This window comes from Caloenas nicobarica, chromosome 17 (genome assembly GCF_036013445.1).
Source record: "Caloenas nicobarica isolate bCalNic1 chromosome 17, bCalNic1.hap1, whole genome shotgun sequence".
In the NCBI taxonomy this organism is placed as follows: Eukaryota; Metazoa; Chordata; class Aves; order Columbiformes; family Columbidae; genus Caloenas; species Caloenas nicobarica.
This window is the reverse complement of record NC_088261.1, coordinates 5,215,581-5,234,247: the sequence shown is the minus strand read 5'-3', so window position 1 is coordinate 5,234,247 and position 18,667 is coordinate 5,215,581. Positions and strand designations below refer to the sequence as shown.

At 44.6% G+C, this 18,667-nt stretch overlaps 1 protein-coding gene across 2 annotated transcripts in view; it reads right to left on the bottom strand.

Moving 5' to 3' along the window:
- Positions 1-3,732: 3,732 nt before the first annotated feature.
- Positions 3,733-18,667, bottom strand: part of SLC43A2 (solute carrier family 43 member 2) — a 29,949-nt gene continuing 15,014 nt past the window's right edge. For both annotated transcript variants that reach the window (XM_065646846.1, XM_065646845.1), the window contains exons 6-14: positions 15,602-15,694; positions 15,010-15,143; positions 14,368-14,570; positions 13,608-13,751; positions 9,969-10,107; positions 9,397-9,529; positions 8,386-8,459; positions 6,558-6,681; positions 3,733-5,997 (exon numbers count right to left, since the gene is read on the bottom strand). In XM_065646846.1, the coding sequence (XP_065502918.1) occupies positions 5,836-5,997; positions 6,558-6,681; positions 8,386-8,459; positions 9,397-9,529; positions 9,969-10,107; positions 13,608-13,751; positions 14,368-14,570; positions 15,010-15,143; positions 15,602-15,694 (1,206 nt within the window). In that variant the 3' untranslated portion in view covers positions 3,733-5,835. The remainder of the gene's footprint in view (positions 5,998-6,557; positions 6,682-8,385; positions 8,460-9,396; positions 9,530-9,968; positions 10,108-13,607; positions 13,752-14,367; positions 14,571-15,009; positions 15,144-15,601; positions 15,695-18,667) is intronic.

Below are 18,667 nucleotides of genomic sequence, written 5' to 3'. Positions count from 1 at the left end.
TCAGGCTCCACCTTGTCACCACGTCATGATTTACAGCATTTTCAAGTCCTCTTTCATTTTCAGCCAGCCCGGCTGTATTTGGCATTAAGAATAATCCCAAATAGCGGAAGACAATGGCAAAACCCCTTATATATGACCTGTACTCAACAAAAAAACAGCTAAAGAGCACTAGTTTCACTAGTTTGTCCCTGGACTTACAGAGCAAGGATTGTCTTTATTTGAAAGTAAAAATAAAATGTCGTACATTTAGCATCACCAGGCTCAAGCATGGATAACACAAATATGCAGCTTTCCCATTGCCACTCTGCATTCCCACCTAAGGCCAGAGTTGTTCATCTTTCACTATTTTATACCAGTTCACCCTGTAGAACTGAGTTTGGTCTGTTTCTCAACCTGCTGTTTACATTTAAAAAAAAAAATTGTGATTAAAATTTTCTCAGATTAATCAAAATCAGGCTGTTAGCTCCTAACCTAGAGAAGAGAGTCAAGGAAACATTCAACATGCAGCCAAGTAATTTCGCAGATGACACCGTGTAAAGCATTCATGCTCACATAGTCTCATTAGGAACCAAGCGATACCTTTATTATGGTCAGGAGAACTGATGATTAACTTAATACCGCATTTATTTTTAGTTAGTACTGCAAGAATGCACATCACGTTACAAACACAGGAGAGATGACACAGGCCTGCCCCAAAGAGCTTACACTTACAGTTCAACAAACACACTACAAAAAAATAAATGTGAACATGACGATGTAGGGGAGCCTAATGCTGTTCAGGTTAAAAAAAGGGCGCTTTCTGAAAAAGGGGATTGTCCCAGGAATAAAAAGCAAGTGACAGCGGGTCAGGCACAAGGAAGTGATGAGCAGGATGACAACGTGGAGCACAGGACACTTGATAAAAAACAGATTGTGCAGAGGCAGGCTGAGCAGCACAGGTAGAAAAACAAGAACCTGTAGGGTTTATAATTAACATGTAAGAACGCACCTACATAATACATCATTGTTTCAGCTGTTCCCAAGAACATAACATTGGGAAATATAAATCAGAAGTGGCTTTGGAGAAAAAAAAAAAAAAAAAAAAAAAAAAGGACAAAGAGAAAAAAAACCCGACACACACCTCTGCAAACTAACAAAACACAAAACACCCAAAACAGTCCCTTCCTATCAGTTTCATTATGAATACTTTGCACCTCTAAACTGGGAAGCAGGGAATACCAAGAGCTCTACAGATGCAGAAAAGACTCAAATGAAAAAAAAAGTAACAAAACTTGTAGTTTTAAAGATTTCAGGTTTTTTACCCTACAGTATCCGCTTTATATTTTGTGGCACATTTTCAAATTCTTCAGCCTGACAATAGGGAAATCTACTTCAAAACATCTTAGTGATTCACTGACTTAGTTAAAATCTCATTCTCCTACAATTTTCCTTTGTAGACAGAGTGTGAAGAGGCCAGGCTTTGGCGTGGGAGTTAAACATTTCAATCGCTGTAGCAGCATTGCAGTTAAATTGGAGTCTCAGCAAGATTTGCTTTTTTTTTTTTGCAGTCCAGTTTCATCTCAAGGATCCAGATACTCTGTGGCAGTAACTAAATAAAGTTATAAGTGTATATTAAGCAAAACAGCACAGATTTTCTCTGCCACCATTACATTAGTGCTGTAGAAGACCCTGTTGATGGGGGTTAGGTAGCGACAGATTAGTGAAAGGAAAAAACTGTTGCACTCCCTTGATCACTCTGTTGGGTTTTTTTTGTTTGTGGTTTTGTTGTTGTTGTTTTTTAATACAGATGCATATTAATACAGATGCATGTTTCCAGAAGGTGCCATCACCTTTACACAGCAACACCCTTGACTCTGAGGGCTCCTACAAACAGCAGGTACTCACAGATCAGGTTTCTGCTTCATCACATTCAGTTGGGGATGCTCCTACAAGAGGAGATGAGGCATTTCCAATCACCACCCTTCTTGCACATCTCATATGGATGAGGGTAAAATGGTACAAGGGGCATTAAAAAAACCAAAAAACCAAAACACCCACAACCTACAAATTCTAGTATTTAGAAGTTATGAAAGTAGTTAAAACACATTGATCTACATTTGAGTTATACAGGTAAATGTATTATTGATTTAAATTGATGTGGCTCTTTGGTAGCCTCTTAATTTTTTCCACAAGGTGGCTCACGCACATAGAAGAGAACATCAGGAATTTTCTTGGTCCTGCATCACTTGGCCAGAAAGCAGCACTGCTGTTTTCCACTCCGAACATATGTAATCCACAATTACATTTCCTTAAGCATCAAAGAACAAGGCAAACTGCCTGTGAACAATCATGTATAAAAGGACCAGCCCAGCAGTGTTTGTTTCTGCACTGTGCAAGACAACATTCAGAGGAGGCTGAAGCCAGAATTCTCTGTCCTCTGCGGGGATCACCCCTGCAGGAGGAGCAGCATTGAAGCAGTTCTACCACAATCAGTAGAGTATTCGAACATCTTGCATGCAAATATTCTTTTTTTGATAGATAAATTTGAGACTGCTTTTAAAATTAGTTGGGTTCACACCTGTCAGAGTAAATTAAACCCCACAAGATCAGACCGGTGTTTCACCTAGCCTAGCATATATTTTCTCCATCTTTGACCAATTCTTAAGAGACAGAGCATGAAGAAAAGTAATATTTCCTTGGCATAACTTCCTTATTTACAGCTACTTAAAATCTCCCTGAGTCAGTGGATGCATCAGACCATTGTTTAACCAGCCCCTTTTTTAAAAAAAAACCAAACACCAAACACTTCTATTTCCCACTGTGCTCTACAGCAACAGATTCCATAGTTTGACTTCACACTGCATGAGGAAGAGCTCCCCTTCGCCTGTTCAGCCCAATAACTAAAACCTCATTGTGTACCCACTAGTCCTGGTGATCGCAAGCCAAAGGCAAACTCCAGCTGCAAACAGCCTGAAACTGACTTGAAGGCATGAGCTCTGTTCCTCAGAGCTGACCAGCAGCTTCTGGACACCATGGCACAGCAGCAGAGACAGTAAGCACATTCATCCACCATTTTATCAGATGAAACTGGGTTAGAGGATATTCCTAACAAACTGGGAACTGCAGCAGGGAGGTAGACAGCAGGAATGAAAGGGCTTTCTTTGTTTAATTTAGCTGCACATACTTCAAAGGCAGCATAATCTCCACTGTGACTTCGTGAAAATGTGCCATTCTCTGTATTTTACCATTTTGCAAAGACATTTGTATCAAGAATGTGAACAATGCAAGAGTGGAAGTTATGACGTTCAGTATTCTGAAAGGGAGGTGGAAGCAATGCTGCGTTTGTACAGACACCCTCCAACAGCTGTCTCTATTTTAAGACACTGTGACTGTGAGGACTGTGGCTCAGCCACTCACTCATCTGAGCTCTTAGTGAAAAAAAAGATGCTTAATCTGTCATTGTCATGTCACGAATATCTCTGAGCAAGAGTATGAATCATCTCAAAATATTTAGGAGCGAGTATAGTAATACAAAATGCAGAAATCTGCAGAAAGCCCTCTGGAAATCTCAGCAAGCTGTGCCACTGCTGGTAGGTCTCCAAATGTTACTTGAGATAATGCCAGGTGAACAGGAAAATGAATCAAAACCCCACCTCCTTAATTATTGCTCGACACAAAAGAAATAAAAGCTCATAAGGTCACTAAATCATCACCAAAGATAGAGGCCAACAAAAGACAAGAATTTCTAGAAGATTGAAGTGTTGACAGCAGGCAAGAAGGCTGTCTTGAAACACACACATTTAATAAAGGCAACACATTAAAAAAAAAATTCCACAGATGTGTTAAATACTCAAGTGGCAAGTCACGTCCCACCGAGTGACTGAAGACTAAGAGGTACCATCATGGAGTGGAGTCGCATCTGAACTGCCCGCAGGAGGCTTGACCAGAGGTGGTGGCTGGAGATGGTGCTGCCGTCCCACAAAGCTGCCTCCTCGCCCTGCGCTGGCAAGGCCACCAGCCAGGGACCTCGCAGGGCTTCCAGCCAAGGCTCCGTGCAAGAGGTCACCAAGCTTGCTCCTTCAGAAAGGTGAAGGCCTGGCCAATTTCCAGGTAATTTCTCCAAGGAAGGTCCAAGTGCACTGTTGTTTCTAATCCCCATCTTAGAGCTAACAGGGCAGTGAGCAAGTCTTGTAGTTTTCCAATCAGACAGAAAGAAGTTGAATGACTTACCCCCTGCCACGCTTTGCAGTAATGCAGGAGCTCAGCGTTCAGAAAGCACCACCACGACATCTTCGTAACTGTTTTATTTCTGCCCCAGATTAAATTTTTTATTTATAACCTTCCTGCAGCCAGTAGCTCAGCCCAGCGCAGGCGCTGCTGAACACCCACTGATGTTCATCCTCAACGCTGCACAGTCCTGCTCTGAGCAGATCCAAATGGTTAACACCAGTCACAAGGCTACAGAGGCTGAGCTACTGACCTCAACAAGAAGGTTAAGGGCAGAAATGTCAACTTTAAACAAGACTTGGGAAAACCACTATAAAAATAAGCAAGTTAAGAATTCCCTTTCTATTTCCTCCATGGTAAACAGGCCTGGGGCACCCTTACCCACATATATTGCTCAGGAAGTCAGCTTCACCATACAATCAATCACCACGTACTCTGTCCAGACAGAGCATGAACATTGTAGAAGGCTCTTAATACAGCCAAACCAGCAGCTTTTTGGTCAGTCACAGTAACCTGGTGTTCAGCAGCTTGGGGGCTATTATCGGGACAATGTAAATAAGCTATGGCTAGAGGAAGAATTACATCACTGCATCACCCTGCCATGTGTCCACAGGATCCAGTTACCAGACACAAAGGAGTGTTCTGTTCTTTTCAACTGCAAGTCAGCTCATGACACTTGAACACCAAGGTATTCTGAGCCCCAGAACCCAGCTCCAAGGAGCTTCTCCACTTTACTAAATACATGCTGCTGCTCCCCTCCTGGGGTCACGTCAGAGGGAAGAAGAGGCAAAAGGCAACAAGTCTCAAAGCACTTCATCAGTAAACAAGATCCAATTCTTATCTCAAAGGTTCCAGGACTTCAGACAGTTTAAAAACACATACAGGTGGTTTCCAGGCTGGGAAGAAGAATTCCAGGCCTTTGAAGACTTGGTCTAGGAACAAGCAGTCCACTAGACATTTCATTTCAGTGTGGAAGGCAGATCCGTTGCTCACAGTCTGTGTCATTTGCAGTAATAAAAGGAGCTGTCAGTGCTAGCAGCCAACATTTAGCAATACACTGAAGCTGCGCTCATACACATAGGAATAAAAACCCCTTCCCTGCCTCAGAAACAGTCTGGGGTATGTCTGGATAGACAGTTAAAACCACTGGGTCCAGCTACACATCAAGCAGAAAGACCATTATGAAGCCTCAGTGAGGGAGGAGAGTGCAGCTTGCATCTGAGACAATGTCAGCCAAGGCTGGGGGAAGAGGGGAAGAAGACAGACTCCAGTGTGTTACATTTGCCAACTCAACTTATGGTCTTTCTTCCCTCTTCCCTCTATTCCTTCTCTCCTCAATTTCCTATGCAGAGGCTCTACTGCTGGAGAGCGTGATCAGGGGATAATTTCAGACACAAAATCTGTGTGGCCTCTATAAAAAGGAAAACTGTCCTGTGTTCTGGAGAAAGGAGTGGGAAGTCTCCTCCTGCCATATATCTGAGAAAAGCTCAGTCATGATGTTCAGTCCTCACTCCAGTGATGAGCAGAGACTGGCAGAGCCAGGAGACAAGAAGCCTGGCTTACACCACAGGTAGAACCCACAGGTGTGGTAGGAACATGTACAGGGGAGGTTGTATTTGAAGCACCAGTTTAAACAAAGGCTTCCTCATTGGGAGTGCCATTGATTTTGAAGAAAAGTTTGGCATCATCCATCTTCTGTTTTTTTTCTCTCTCTAGCCTGCGTCTGTAGCAGACCAGGTAGATTGGAAGGCAGAAACCCAGGAAGCTCATGCCAAGCAAGCCAACGTTCACCTGCAAAAAGACAGACAAAACACACAATTTAAGCAGGTTAGGAAGATGACAACCCAGTCACGCATGTCAAAATGTCAGAACCCAGGCCATGTCATTCAGTTGTGGGCAAACCAGCAGACATACCACTCAGTGTATTGGCAACAACCTCCACCATATTTATATTTACACTCCTGTGCCCAGAGCATCACGTCTATAAGCTAAATGATTTCATGATTCTATGATTCTCTTGTAAATGCTGCAAGAACATGTTGCTCTGGATCATGGCTGTGGGAGTCTTGTCACAAAGAACACGCAGGGCTGTTTAAGCTGAAGTTCTTTAAAACCAAGTTTGCTGACTGAAAAGCAACAGGCTGCTGGGTTAGGCATGTGTGGCCTAGAGACCAGGACTCTCCCCAGGACCACCCATGTCCTGATTTTTAACAAGCTACAAACTGAGGGATAGTTAAAATCCCAGCTGTTTTTAACCTTGGTCCATGCACAGGAGTCCTTTTGTTTTCAAATAAATGAACCAAAGTCATCTTAACCACCAAGCCTTCACGTTAAATTTGAGAAGAACTTGCCCAGAGAGGGTCTCCTTCCAAAGGTCCTGTCAACGCCATAAAAAGAGGCTGTTGCAGAAGGGCAAAGAGAGCACTGATCAACGACTGCAACCCTGTCAAGCTGCCAAACTGAGTGGAGGGGTATCTGTGAACAGAGAAAGAACAGCATTATTCTATGTCACCTTGACTGTTCACGTCACCTAGATCCGATTACATTCCCAGTTGACTAACGCAACAGAGCACAGTCCCAAGACAGGCATAACATGAACTCCTCTCTCCTGGACTCATGTATAACTACGTCTTTTTACAGAGTATTTAGCTATACGTGGTGGTGTGCACAGTGCTCTCTAGAGCAGAACGCAGCTGGTGACGAGACTGGAGCCTTCTTCTCCAGACTATTCTCATCCTGAACTCTCAAACTCAAGTATCAGATCCAGCACTTTTGTGTTTTGCAGCTGTACTGTAGGCAGGTGGAAGAGCTTATACAATTACTGTTTGTATTGCAAAGAGAGAGGAGTGCTGCTATTTACAAGTTAAAAGCATGGTCTCTTTATCCAGATGACAGCATTTGCAGCTGAGCAATCATTTTCATCTGGTCATAACAATTTGCTCCCTTGAGAAGTGAGTGAAACCTGCACAACAGGTTAGTATGTGTTTTCCTTTTTAGAGGACAAGTCTGATCCTATGTCAAACTAAACAATACTGTTGATTGGAAAGTGCTGAATATCAGATATTAATGGAAAAATAAATTTCAGGAACAATCTAACATCCTTCTCTTTCCATGACTGAACAGTGTTTAAAAAGGGTCAGGTTAAACTAAGCTTTGAAAGAAAGAAATGGATCAAAACCTTCACATATTCAAAGAAGTCACATTCAAAGGAAAAATATCTCACTCCAGGAAGCTCCAGAGAGTTGCAATGGTCAAACAGGATTAATTTACTAGCAAGCTGATATGTACAGCAACAGGCATTTGCCTTGCTTAAGACAAAAATCTTTTGCTTCTAGCTGCCAGGGAACCAATAGTTTATGCATTTTTGAAGCAGAGTCTTAGACGGGTTTTCTAGTCTGGATTCCTCAGACACTGGGACCAAAATCTTTAACAGATGGAGTCTGTGGAGTTGTGGAGTCTCCATCCGTGGAGATATCCAAAACCCAACTGGACACAGTTCTGGGCAACCTGCTCTAGCTGATCGTGCTTGTGCATGAGGGCTGGACTAGATGGTCTCGAGAGGTCCCTTCCCATCTCAATGACTCTGTAGTTCTCTAAAAGATAACAGCTTCTTTCTGTTCCTCTGTCCAACAGCTCAGGACAGAGGAGCAGATCTGCTTTCAAACCCAGAAACAATGCTTAACAAGGAAGAGGGTATTTAGATCCAGGTATTGATAATTTTGATCAGTTGAAAACAGGATGGATGACCTGTCCTGGGAAAAGGAGGAGGCACCAGTAAGGGTATGTTGAGCAATACTTTACCAATGTAATTTCAGAAGCAGACCAGTAGCAATGGATTCAATTACATTAATGTTTTACCTGGTCTCATGCACATAGCTACTCATTGAAAGACAAAAAAAGCCTTGAGTTTTTACTATATAACCTTAGTGTCAATAGCCTCGTCTCACCTGAGGCCCATACAAAGCTGTGCCTGTCTCAGGCTGTTTCTAAACAAGAAAGGAATCAGCCAGGACTTCAGTCCAGCTACTGTCATCCAGTGGTGACTGTGGAAACAAGTTACATCATTTTTTCCCCTCTGACCACAAAGACTTGACTTCCCGATCTCCTTCACACCTGGACAGCTTATCCCAAACCAGTTTATCTGGCCAGCCACATATTATTAGGTAAGCGAAGACTTACACAGCTGCATAGAGGCCTCCCACAGCTGAGTGGATGAATCCTCTCACGATTGTGTGCAAAATGAAGGAAAGAATCTGAAGAGAGAAGCAGAAAAATGTCACATCCTAGATATCACCTAGGTGTGTCAGACCCCAACATACAACCACTCCTAAAAGCTGTTCTCCTTTCCAGTACAGAGGTGGGATTGAGGAACCCAGAACCAAAACCCGATTGGCACAAGGGAAGGACTGTACTCCTCTCTAAAAACGCTGCTTTTCCTTCCTTTGCAAAGGCTGACACGGAGTGCACCCTGAGGTTATCCACACACAAGACCATCGCATTTGTAGATGGCACTGCTGCTGTGCCCTGGGTCACTATGCTTCTTTACTGCGCTTGTGGCCAATTTAGTTAATTTTCCACAAGTTATTGCAGACAATACGCAAGTGTAAGCAAACTATATCCCTTTGCTTACCTCATCAAGGCATGTTTAAGTATAGTGTAAAGTCACTAAGCTCCTCTGCCAAAAACAGGTGGTGCCACAAAATAAATATTTTAACAGGTTTATAATCCCATGGCAACCATTGGGCATGGCATTTGATGTAGAAATAAGCTGCTGTATATATTGATGTCATGCTGCTTACAGTGAATTTTTTGACCATCAAGCAGCTTAAATGGAGCCCAGGTTAAATGGACAGGCACTGCTGAGAGGATCCCTGTAGGGAAGTATTTGTTGCTACAGAGCTCAGCTGCAGAAACTAAGTGTGAATAAATTGTGGATCAACTGTGACACTTTAACTATAGCTACTTCTCTAGGTTCTCTCAAGAGATGTAAACTGCACAGTACTATTTGTTTTAACTCTAAGACTGGGGTTCCCAAAGCAGTACAGAAGTCTCCCAGTAGTGCCACAAAACACTCCTGCCAGTAGCTGGTTCTGCTGGCTTACAGGACCTCCTGGCACTGTCCTGCCTGTCACTTTGTCACAACCCACACTGCCAGGCCTTCCAGCACACCCAGATGTTTGACCTATTCACCTGCAACGGTAGATTAGGAATAAGACAGGTGATTCCAAATCCAACCAGCAGGACATTTGTGAATACAAAAGCATTGGTGGCGTTGGTGATTTTCTGGATCTGGCGATCACGCTTTTTCTTTTTCTTGTCACTTCTGGAAGGACAGCAAAACCTCTGTTACAAAAAGCACTTACAGCAGCTACTGAAACTCACAGCAAGATTCTCCACATATCACATCAACTCTATCTAAACCAGTTTGGCTAGAGGTCTGCCTAAGGAGACGGTGGCACCTCCATCAGTGGAAGCTGAGGAACATCTGGGCAATAATTTCAGTGCTGTTACTCTTACTGTTAGGCTAGAAGGGTAGTCTGAGCCTCCCCTGCTACAATTTAAATTTGCTCCTCTTGACTGATCTTAGTGGACATGGAAGATAGTTTGGTCCTTTCCTCTGCAATTATCAAGTCTTTCTTCAGGCTTGCTTTTCTATACTGAAGAAACAATATTCTTTTCAGTCTTTCATCACAAAACACATCATGCAGAGCAGAGCAGGCCTGCTACGTGGCTGCATGTCGCGTGTGGCACACACTACGCACTGCTCAGCGTTGTTCTCCTCATTCTCTTCCGAGCCATCGTCGCATTCTTTCAGTCGCCAGTCCATGATGTACCCGATCACAGGTGCTGTCAGCAAGCACAGCAGTTGCAATACCCCAAAAATGGAAGTGTAGAGAGCCACTGCAGGGGGGGAAAAAAAAAAAAAATTAAAGAGCTGTCAGTCCAAGTGATACCATAGCAGCGACAGAAACTGTTCCTCCCCATTGATCACCCTCATTAAGAGCCCAGACCCCACGTATTCCCAGGCAGGGCTGAAAGAGCTGGAACACCAAAGTCTCACCTCATCATTTACCCTCCCAGAGCCATAACATTAGAATGGACATACTGAGACATTTGCCTCAAGCACTCTGATCCTGCACTAGTATTCTCTGAGCAGCACCAGCCCAACAGCAGGTAGGGCTCCAGAAATGGAGCCTGTTCACTGCTAATGAGGTTTATTCTGGTTAGGACCAACAGTGAAAGCTCTTACGAGCAATATATCCTGCACAGCCAACCCTGCCTTAGTCATCTTCTCTCCTGCCTTGCTGGGAACTGCAGCTACATTGTCCCCAGCTGGGAAGCTCCAGCAAGGACAAACCAGGCTGGGAAGGTGAGGACTAACCCATTTTGTGCTGAATGGACAAGTTTGGAGGGAGGAAGAGGGGAGATTAACAGCAAAAACCACAGCATCTGAGAGCAATCATTATAAAATCCAACTGATGAAAATTCCCCATGTCTTAAAGATGGGAGAAATGTCTACACAGCTCGCTAAGGGAAAGCTGATGGCAGCAGACTTAGAAGAAACTGTCCCCTCGTGTTACTGAACAATTCCCCCACCCTGCAGTGCTCTTTCCACTTCCTCTCTGCAGCCCACGTGATGGATTTTGAGGCTGGTGAGTCGTGGTGTACCACAGCTTTGAAATAAGGATGTAAGTCTGAAACTGCTCATCTCAGCACAGACTGCTTACAAGTTACAGCACTATAAGCAAAACAACCAAAACCAATTTCAGTTTGACCCTCCCAATGCATTTCTAGATCCATCCAAAGCAGCACAGCCAGGATTTATACCAAAATCAACCTGGTAATGGAGTGAAGCTTCCAACAAGCCTTTATCTCCTCTACAGTTGTAGGAAACCTCAGCAGAGCTGCCCGGCTGTGCCCAGGCATGGCACCTGATGATACTTTCTTGGCTCTGGTTGCTGGCAAGGGAACCAAGAGGAACTTCCAACTCCAACCTCTAACCTCACATTCATGCCCCCATTACCTCCACAAAGCCAAGCCCTGAAGCGGCCCCACATCCCATCCCATTATAGCAACTGCTGTAGCCAAGACAGACAGGTGACATCACCCTCCACAAACACTCCTGGAGCTGATTTGCTGTTGTCTGGTTATTTTTTAGTAGAGGGTAAGAAGCAAGCCACCCTGGCATGTTTTGCCTCTTCATGCTATTCTGAAGACTTAATCTTGGGCTCTAAACTGCAAGAGCAGATGCCAGCTTGAAGCAGGGAACGAAATTTATGGGGTCAGCAAGATAAGAGAAGGAAAGACTGTAGCTGCTACAAAATAAGGCTTCCTCAATTTATCCATCATCTTGAAAAACATTCTTTCCTGAGGAAAGAAAAAGAGAACAATACCTAGCAAATACCAGCAGAGGCAGACATGGCAGAAGTAGAAGCCTGGATAGAGCAAACAGAAGAAGGGTGCACACGTGGAAACAACCTTTGAGCGAAAGACATGTAGAACAGTGGATGTCAAAATTACCCTGAGCAGCCACCTCATACGGCTGAGTTTTCCAGCCCACCCTGGATTCTACCCAAGGTCTCCAAGCATTACCAGATTTGAAAGCAAGGTGACCATTTATGAAAGATGCAGCCAAATTTCAAGTCCTAGACACAACAGCTCTACTCTCCTACAACACAATTATACAGTCATTTGCAGTGCTACAGAACTCCTTAGTTTCTCCCCCATCTTTTGGGGGTTTTCAGAAGAGAAGTAGCCACAGGCTGACTGCTTTTTCCACCCCTAGGTTCCATGAGATGTCTAAGTCCTCATAATCTGCCCAGGAAGCAGGACTTTGAAGGACACAGTCCCTCACTGCAACTTAAAGACTTTACTACTCATCTGAATGATTTTCCCCACATCCTTCTTCCTGTTTGGCTCCTGGGAATATTTAAGTTTTCTTCAACCATAACACTTGCAGGGTGGACTCTTCTTTTTTTGCTGAGTGCTCCTGAGAGCAGCTGCAGGTGGAGGGAACTCCAAACAAATAACGTTCAAGTAAATAAGTGTGAGAAGAATGAAGAATCCGAGGGAGCAGCATCCCATCCTCCCCTGATCCACACAGATTACATTTCTAGAGAGCTGCAAACATCTTGGAGCTGCTTTTGCAGCCTGACACTGTTGCAACCAGACAATCCCACTGTTTTGCTGATGCCATGGAAACACCAAGACGCGGACAGCACTGCAAGCCCAGGCTACATTCAGGGCGAGGAGGGGGAAAATGGGAAGAAATCTCAAAAGGTGGCACTGAAAAAAAAAAAAACAAACCACCACCAAAAAAAGCAATACACCCAAGGGGAATGATCTCTAAGACAGAGCTTGATCTAAACAGAATTGACAACATATATAGTTAACATTAATCCTAAAATACCGAGGAGGGATGCAAGGAAAAAATGAAAGAGAAGTAACTAGAGCAAGCCAGGGTAAGAAGAAGAAAAAAAAAAAAAAAAAAAAAAATCAGTCTGCAAGAGTCACAAGGTAAGCAGAAAACTAAGATGTGTTGGGAAAGGTAGGCAGCGTGAAGTTTGTCCTGTTTACTGTTTAAGGTCTAAATGGGCTCTTGAGCCAGGAGATAAAGAGCTGAATGCTGCAGGCTGTCAAAGGCTCAAGAAACAAAGCAATTCAGGGAATGCCAGGGCACTTGGAGTTTCCTGAGTTTCTTTCCCTCCCCCAGAGCTCACTCCTGTTTTCAGAGGAGTGCCTCTTGATTTATCAGCTTCATGCAATCCAGATTTAACAAGCTCAAACTGGATCTCACTACAAAGGAGCAAAAAAAAAAGCTAAGTCTTGTTTTGCAATCCTGGGTATTTTCAACAAGTAAACTAATGTACTCTTTCCTGTTTGCTCCATGTACTGAATCAGAGCTATAAATACAGACAAGTCCAGGGCAGCGAGCACCCCCCAAGCTGCACAAAACAGCTGTGACTTCACTTCTCCCACCCCCGGGTGCTGGGCTGAGACACCTAGTCCTGCCATTAGTCACGAGAGTCAGCTGCTCTGTACTTTGTGCTTGCTTAGAATAAGCAAAGCAAATACCTGACGAAATAGGTTTTCCAATTAAAAAAAATAAAAAAAAGACTACTTTCAACGATTCATCTGGGGAAATACCATGGGACAGTATTTAACAAACACTGGGCTAAAATTAGTTTGACATTCAAGTGCCTACCTTGCTGACCCTCTGTCCCGGGCCAGTTCCAGCCCCCTGCCAGATCCCACCAGGAGCTGTCAGCTGCACTCTGACACCACTAATTACTCAGCAGATACACCGTGTGTGGCAATCAGGCTCACTGGCCTCTTGCAAGGACCAAGTCTGGGTCAGGCCCCAGTTCCAAAGCAGCAGGTAAGTCTCCAGGCTATCCTACCTTGACCTTCATCTCCAGAGAGAAACTCAAGGATGGTATTCATGGCCCCCATGTAGAAGATGAGCCGCAGCTGCGTGACACACATGGTGATAAGGCTGAGCAGCAAGATAGGACTGAAGACACTCTTCATGAAGGAGGGAGAAGCTGCAGAAGGAATAACAGTCTCTGAAGAAGGCAACATACCTACGCAAACACGTACCATTTCAGAAGAGGCTTTGGCCTCTGGGCTAGCAGGTCGTCTCCTAACTAGCCATACCAACGGCAGCTCCAAGGAGTCCACAGTCAGCAACTACCTGGTCCCTTACAAACTTCCATAACAGACAGCTATAGATGTTCGGAGTTTGGCTTCCAGTACCCAGGGCAAGGGAGCAGGTAAGAAGACTCACCTAATTCTGTGGATTAAAGCAAAAGGAAGCTTCAAACCATTTGCTTTGGCCATACCCCCAATTAAGGCAGGCTTGGTCATGATGGCAACAATCTACCTAAGAGACAGCGGTGACCAACCACACTGTCCTTCTGCCGCCATGCCAGTTGCCCACACTGTTGTCCCCACCACTGGCAAGAACATACAGTGTATTTAGCCAAGTATACAAGGGCAGGATTCCTTATATAACTGAACTTGTATTTAAATAATGGTGGCTGGCACGTGGCCCTGGCAACACGTGGATCTATCACTATCTCAAACAGGCCTGGAACAGAACGGAGAGGCCGATGGCCTCGTGCCAACACAAGCACCCCTGGGGCACCCACGGAACCACACCTGCGTTGTCAGGCTGGCACTTCACTTCTAGGTCCACCGTAGACAGACAGAGCTTGTTGTTCTCTTGCAAGGCTGCTGGCTCCTTGGGGCCCTTCATGGAGCTCCCCACACTGAGACGGCGTCCCACAGTTGTTACTTGCTTGTAAAACTGCTTCCCGGTGATTTTGTGGTCAAATCCCAGCCAGCTGAACTTTATTTTCACCCTGTTGGGCAGTAAAGAGCATGACAGCTGCAACACAGGATAGGGAATCAGAGGCAGCACAGTTGCAGGAGTCAGAAAGGCTACGTGTGGATTCAAGGCACTAGTTTTCACCTACAAACCCACAAATGGTCTGGATCCAGAGCACAGAGATACTTCCTCTGAGCCAATTTGGCACAGGTCAATATAGAAATACTTATAACTACTGACAGATAGTTTTCCTTCATAATTCCTTCCTATGCTCTGGAAAGTTCAACTTTCCACAGATATTCACCTGTCAAGACAAAGCTAATGGCAGACAAACTCTCAACCTAAAAAGGAATGGCACCAGTAAACAACATGCAAGGGAGTTCCCTGTTCACTCCTCTTAATTAGCAGTGTCAGCACTTTCTAGAGGATTAAGAATGGGATTAGCCCTCAAGGCCAGTCTAGAGGACACTTACGAATAGTCCATGTCTTCTGGTCCTGGGAAAGGCTCCAGTGGCCAATTGAAGAAACAGTTGAGGAAAACTAGTCCTGCACAGCTTGCCCAGACAAGCAGAATAAGGATGAAGGAGACCCCAAAGTCATATATAACCTGAAAAATCACAAGGGAATATTGTTTTGGCTATAAGAGCAGAAAGATACTGCAATATTCTTTGAATGTAGCCTGAGAGGACACTGTGGGAAAGAACATGCTACATTTAAAGTGGGTTTAACTCAAGTGGTAACAAAGAACAGTTCTGTGACAATAAAAATACATATACTCCCTAGAGCTTAGAAAAGCAAACTTTCATTTAAAAAAAGATGTTCAGTTTTTCACTTTTACTTAGCACCTTTAAAATTTTTCTGTCTATTAGCAAACAGACCATTCTATTTGCAGTATTTTTTGCATTCTTGAGACAATCACTTGGGGAGTTTTTTTTAAACAGATGGGAACTGAATCTTGCAGATCTCTAAACAAGTACTTCAACAAACAGTCCCTCTTTCTTGCCACACTATTGCTAAATGGTGCAAAACTCCAGCAAGTCATGAGTCACAATCCCACGGCCTCACCTTGATTCCTGGAAAAGTCACAGCAGAGGAAGCATAGGAGCCAATCATCAGAGCAATGAACGTGGAACGAAGGTCACCGAACATGTTGGGCAGCTGGGGAAAGAAAAATTGTTTGAAACAGGCTGCTGCCAAGAGAAGATAAAGAGGGAAGGAGGATTTCTTGAGAAGACATAACACTAGTGGCAGCCATAAATCTACCATTTAGTATTAAGACTTCTGGATACCAGAATCTGAAGCAGAAAGTTTCCTTAAAAATGACTTAGCTCTTCAGGATATTGCTTTGCAGGTTGCATTGGTGTCTCCAGTGTCAGGGAACATCTAGAATCCAAGATTTATGTGCTTAATGACACTGCTTCTATCCAGACTGATAGCATACTTTGTATCAGTTACCTTCAGCACTGGAGTGTTTGCTGCAGCCCTTGTGCTTTCTTTAAGAGTTCCTTACCCCAAGTCTGTAGCCACCACCTCAAAAAAAACACATGCCCAAGTTCTCCAGGTATCACCCTCTTTTTAGTCAAGAGTTGTTAGACACAGGCTGCAATAGCTGGACAGTCTCTAACACACCCTGCAACACCTTGAACTGCCAGGTTTGTTTACACACCTTGGGTCAGCACCCAAATCTTTGCAGTAGACCAGAAAATTCCTGTTATAACAAGAAGGAACTGAGACAAACACAAACTGGGTTACTGTTGGCATTTCCATTTCTAGCTAGGTCCCTGGCTTATCCTGCAAAGGCAGACTTTCTCTACAAGAGGGGATAAAACTGATAATTTCTGCATCAGTCGGATGGCTCAGATGCCCAAGCACACTAGCTTGGAGTTAGGTGCAGGAAGGTAATCACAAACACCAGGTATCCAAGGCTCTATTGCCCAGCACAGCTACAAAGCTGGGCTTCTGTCAGGTGTGGTGACATTGCTGAGAGCAGATCAGGCTGGTTCTGCAAGGATCTGTTGGGAAAGCAAAGCTCTGGGCAGGGGCAGCGAGAAGCAGCTCAGAGCAGCCACTTCTGCCACCTCACCAGCAAAAGCAGCCCCAGGCTGGCTGTCCAGCCCCTGCTTCCACCCCAGACCTGAAAACAGAGCGGAACAGGCAGAAAGAGCCGTGAGACTTGCCCACTCTCCTGGGAAAGGAGGAACTCCCCATCTTTCTAAGCAACCAGAAGCAAACAAATTTCCATCACTAACAATAATGGCTGCAAACTGGAAATTACAGCTTTGAAGCTGTAGGCTACAGAGAGCTCAGCCAATACCTCCTGAAGCTGGTCAACAGGCAGAGATTCTGCTGCAGGCTGACAGATTTCCCTCCCACCTCCTTTTTCAGGTCACTTACTCCCCAAATTCACTTGGGCATCACCACCACGTCAGCCTCAGAGCCAGACACTGTGGGTGCCTTCGAGGACTGAAAGCATAACCAGCATTTTATCTGCCTAAAGATGCTGCTCAACAAAACGATTCAGAGAACATTAGAGCGAGTATGAGAAAGCAAATGCTGTCATCACATTCCCCTTCCACCGCTGAAAAACAAATCCATCTTTCCCAAGGGTAGCATATAAGGCAAGAAAATCTGGCTTGTGTCACGGTAGGACCAGTGTGTTTACAACACAAGTATTCCTGTGCGGGAACACTTGAGGATCCATCTGGGTGTTTATCTTCCCTCTGTCTCACTGCAGAGCTTCCTATGCAGTGCAGTCTCCAGGTCCTCGGATAACCCCGGCCGGGGAACAGCAGCAATGATGTGCTGAGCCTGCTGGTGCTGGTGAACCCCGAGCAGACGCAGAAAAACGCTGCGCTCCTCTGCAGCGAGGATCCCCACACCCATCCCCAGATCCCTGCATGCGGGACGGCTGCCAACCGGCTGCTTTCAGGAGCTGCAGACAGGAAGTGGCAAAGGATCCAAAGGTTTGTTACCAGGCACAAAAAAACCCGACACCACACACACACACTCATTTTGGAAGCAGTGGCCTAAATACACACCACAGAAAACGGCATCTGCAGAATACAGTATCTGCAGGTTGCAAAAAGGCCAGTCACTGCCACCAAGCAGGGCATTTGTTTAATCTCAAATACCCCAAACATAAAATAATCTCCAGAAATTACAACAAACAGCTGCTCCTGCTGGGGAGCTGGGAGGAGGGCAAGAGCTCCACAAACACAGCTGCTTCTTGGCTCGGGCTGCTTTTCCCCAGATATGACAAAAAGCCTTTTTTATAGAGCAGATAAGCAACGCCCAGGTGGATCCTCCTGCTCCGAGAGCTGCTGGAGTTGTCAAGCAGGCCTGAAAAGCAAGGAGCCGTGTCCGGGAAAACCCACGTCTGCTTCTGTCTCAATGAGATTTCCTAAAATCTTATTTGGCACCAAACAAGCAGCCAGATTAAAAAGAGCTGGACATAGGAGATTTAAGATCTTACAAACCCCATCAAAGCAGAAACTGCAAATGCTGAGCACTTGGGAGAAAAAGAAATCTGAGACTACCTGGAGGGGCAGAGGAGAGGCAAAGAAAAAAGAGGTCCAGATCCAAACAGAAAACCTCTCGGACTGCAAGTGCCAGCGCTGGCAATGCCTGTGCAGGTCTCATCTAGAGACCAGCTACTAAAATAACAGACAATATTTACTAAGCCATTTTTCATGCTGTCTTTGTAGCAGCAAGCATAGGAAAAAAAATAACCACAGAGAGAAATAAAAAACAAGCCACAGAGCATCTGGGCTTTTTGTTTTTCTGCCACCAAAAAGATCTGATCCTCACTCTGATCTTATCCCTGCAGGCCAGAAGGGACGACTCCACCAACTTCTGCCCATTCTGGTATGACAGCCCCAATTCCGCAAGACCTACATTGACAACAACTCTTACGCTTTCTGTTTAAAGGTCAATAACACTCAGTGTATTATTAACTTTATGCCTCGTCTGAAAGACACTAACTTAACTTTGCCATACCATAACGTTCTTCCTGGAGCCCCTTTTTACAGGTATGCAATCCTAAACTAATAATTTCTGCTTGCAGGTTATTTTTTCATCTGCCCTAGAGTGAGTTTAAGACCTTTGATCATTTTTTTAATAATTTTTTCAGCT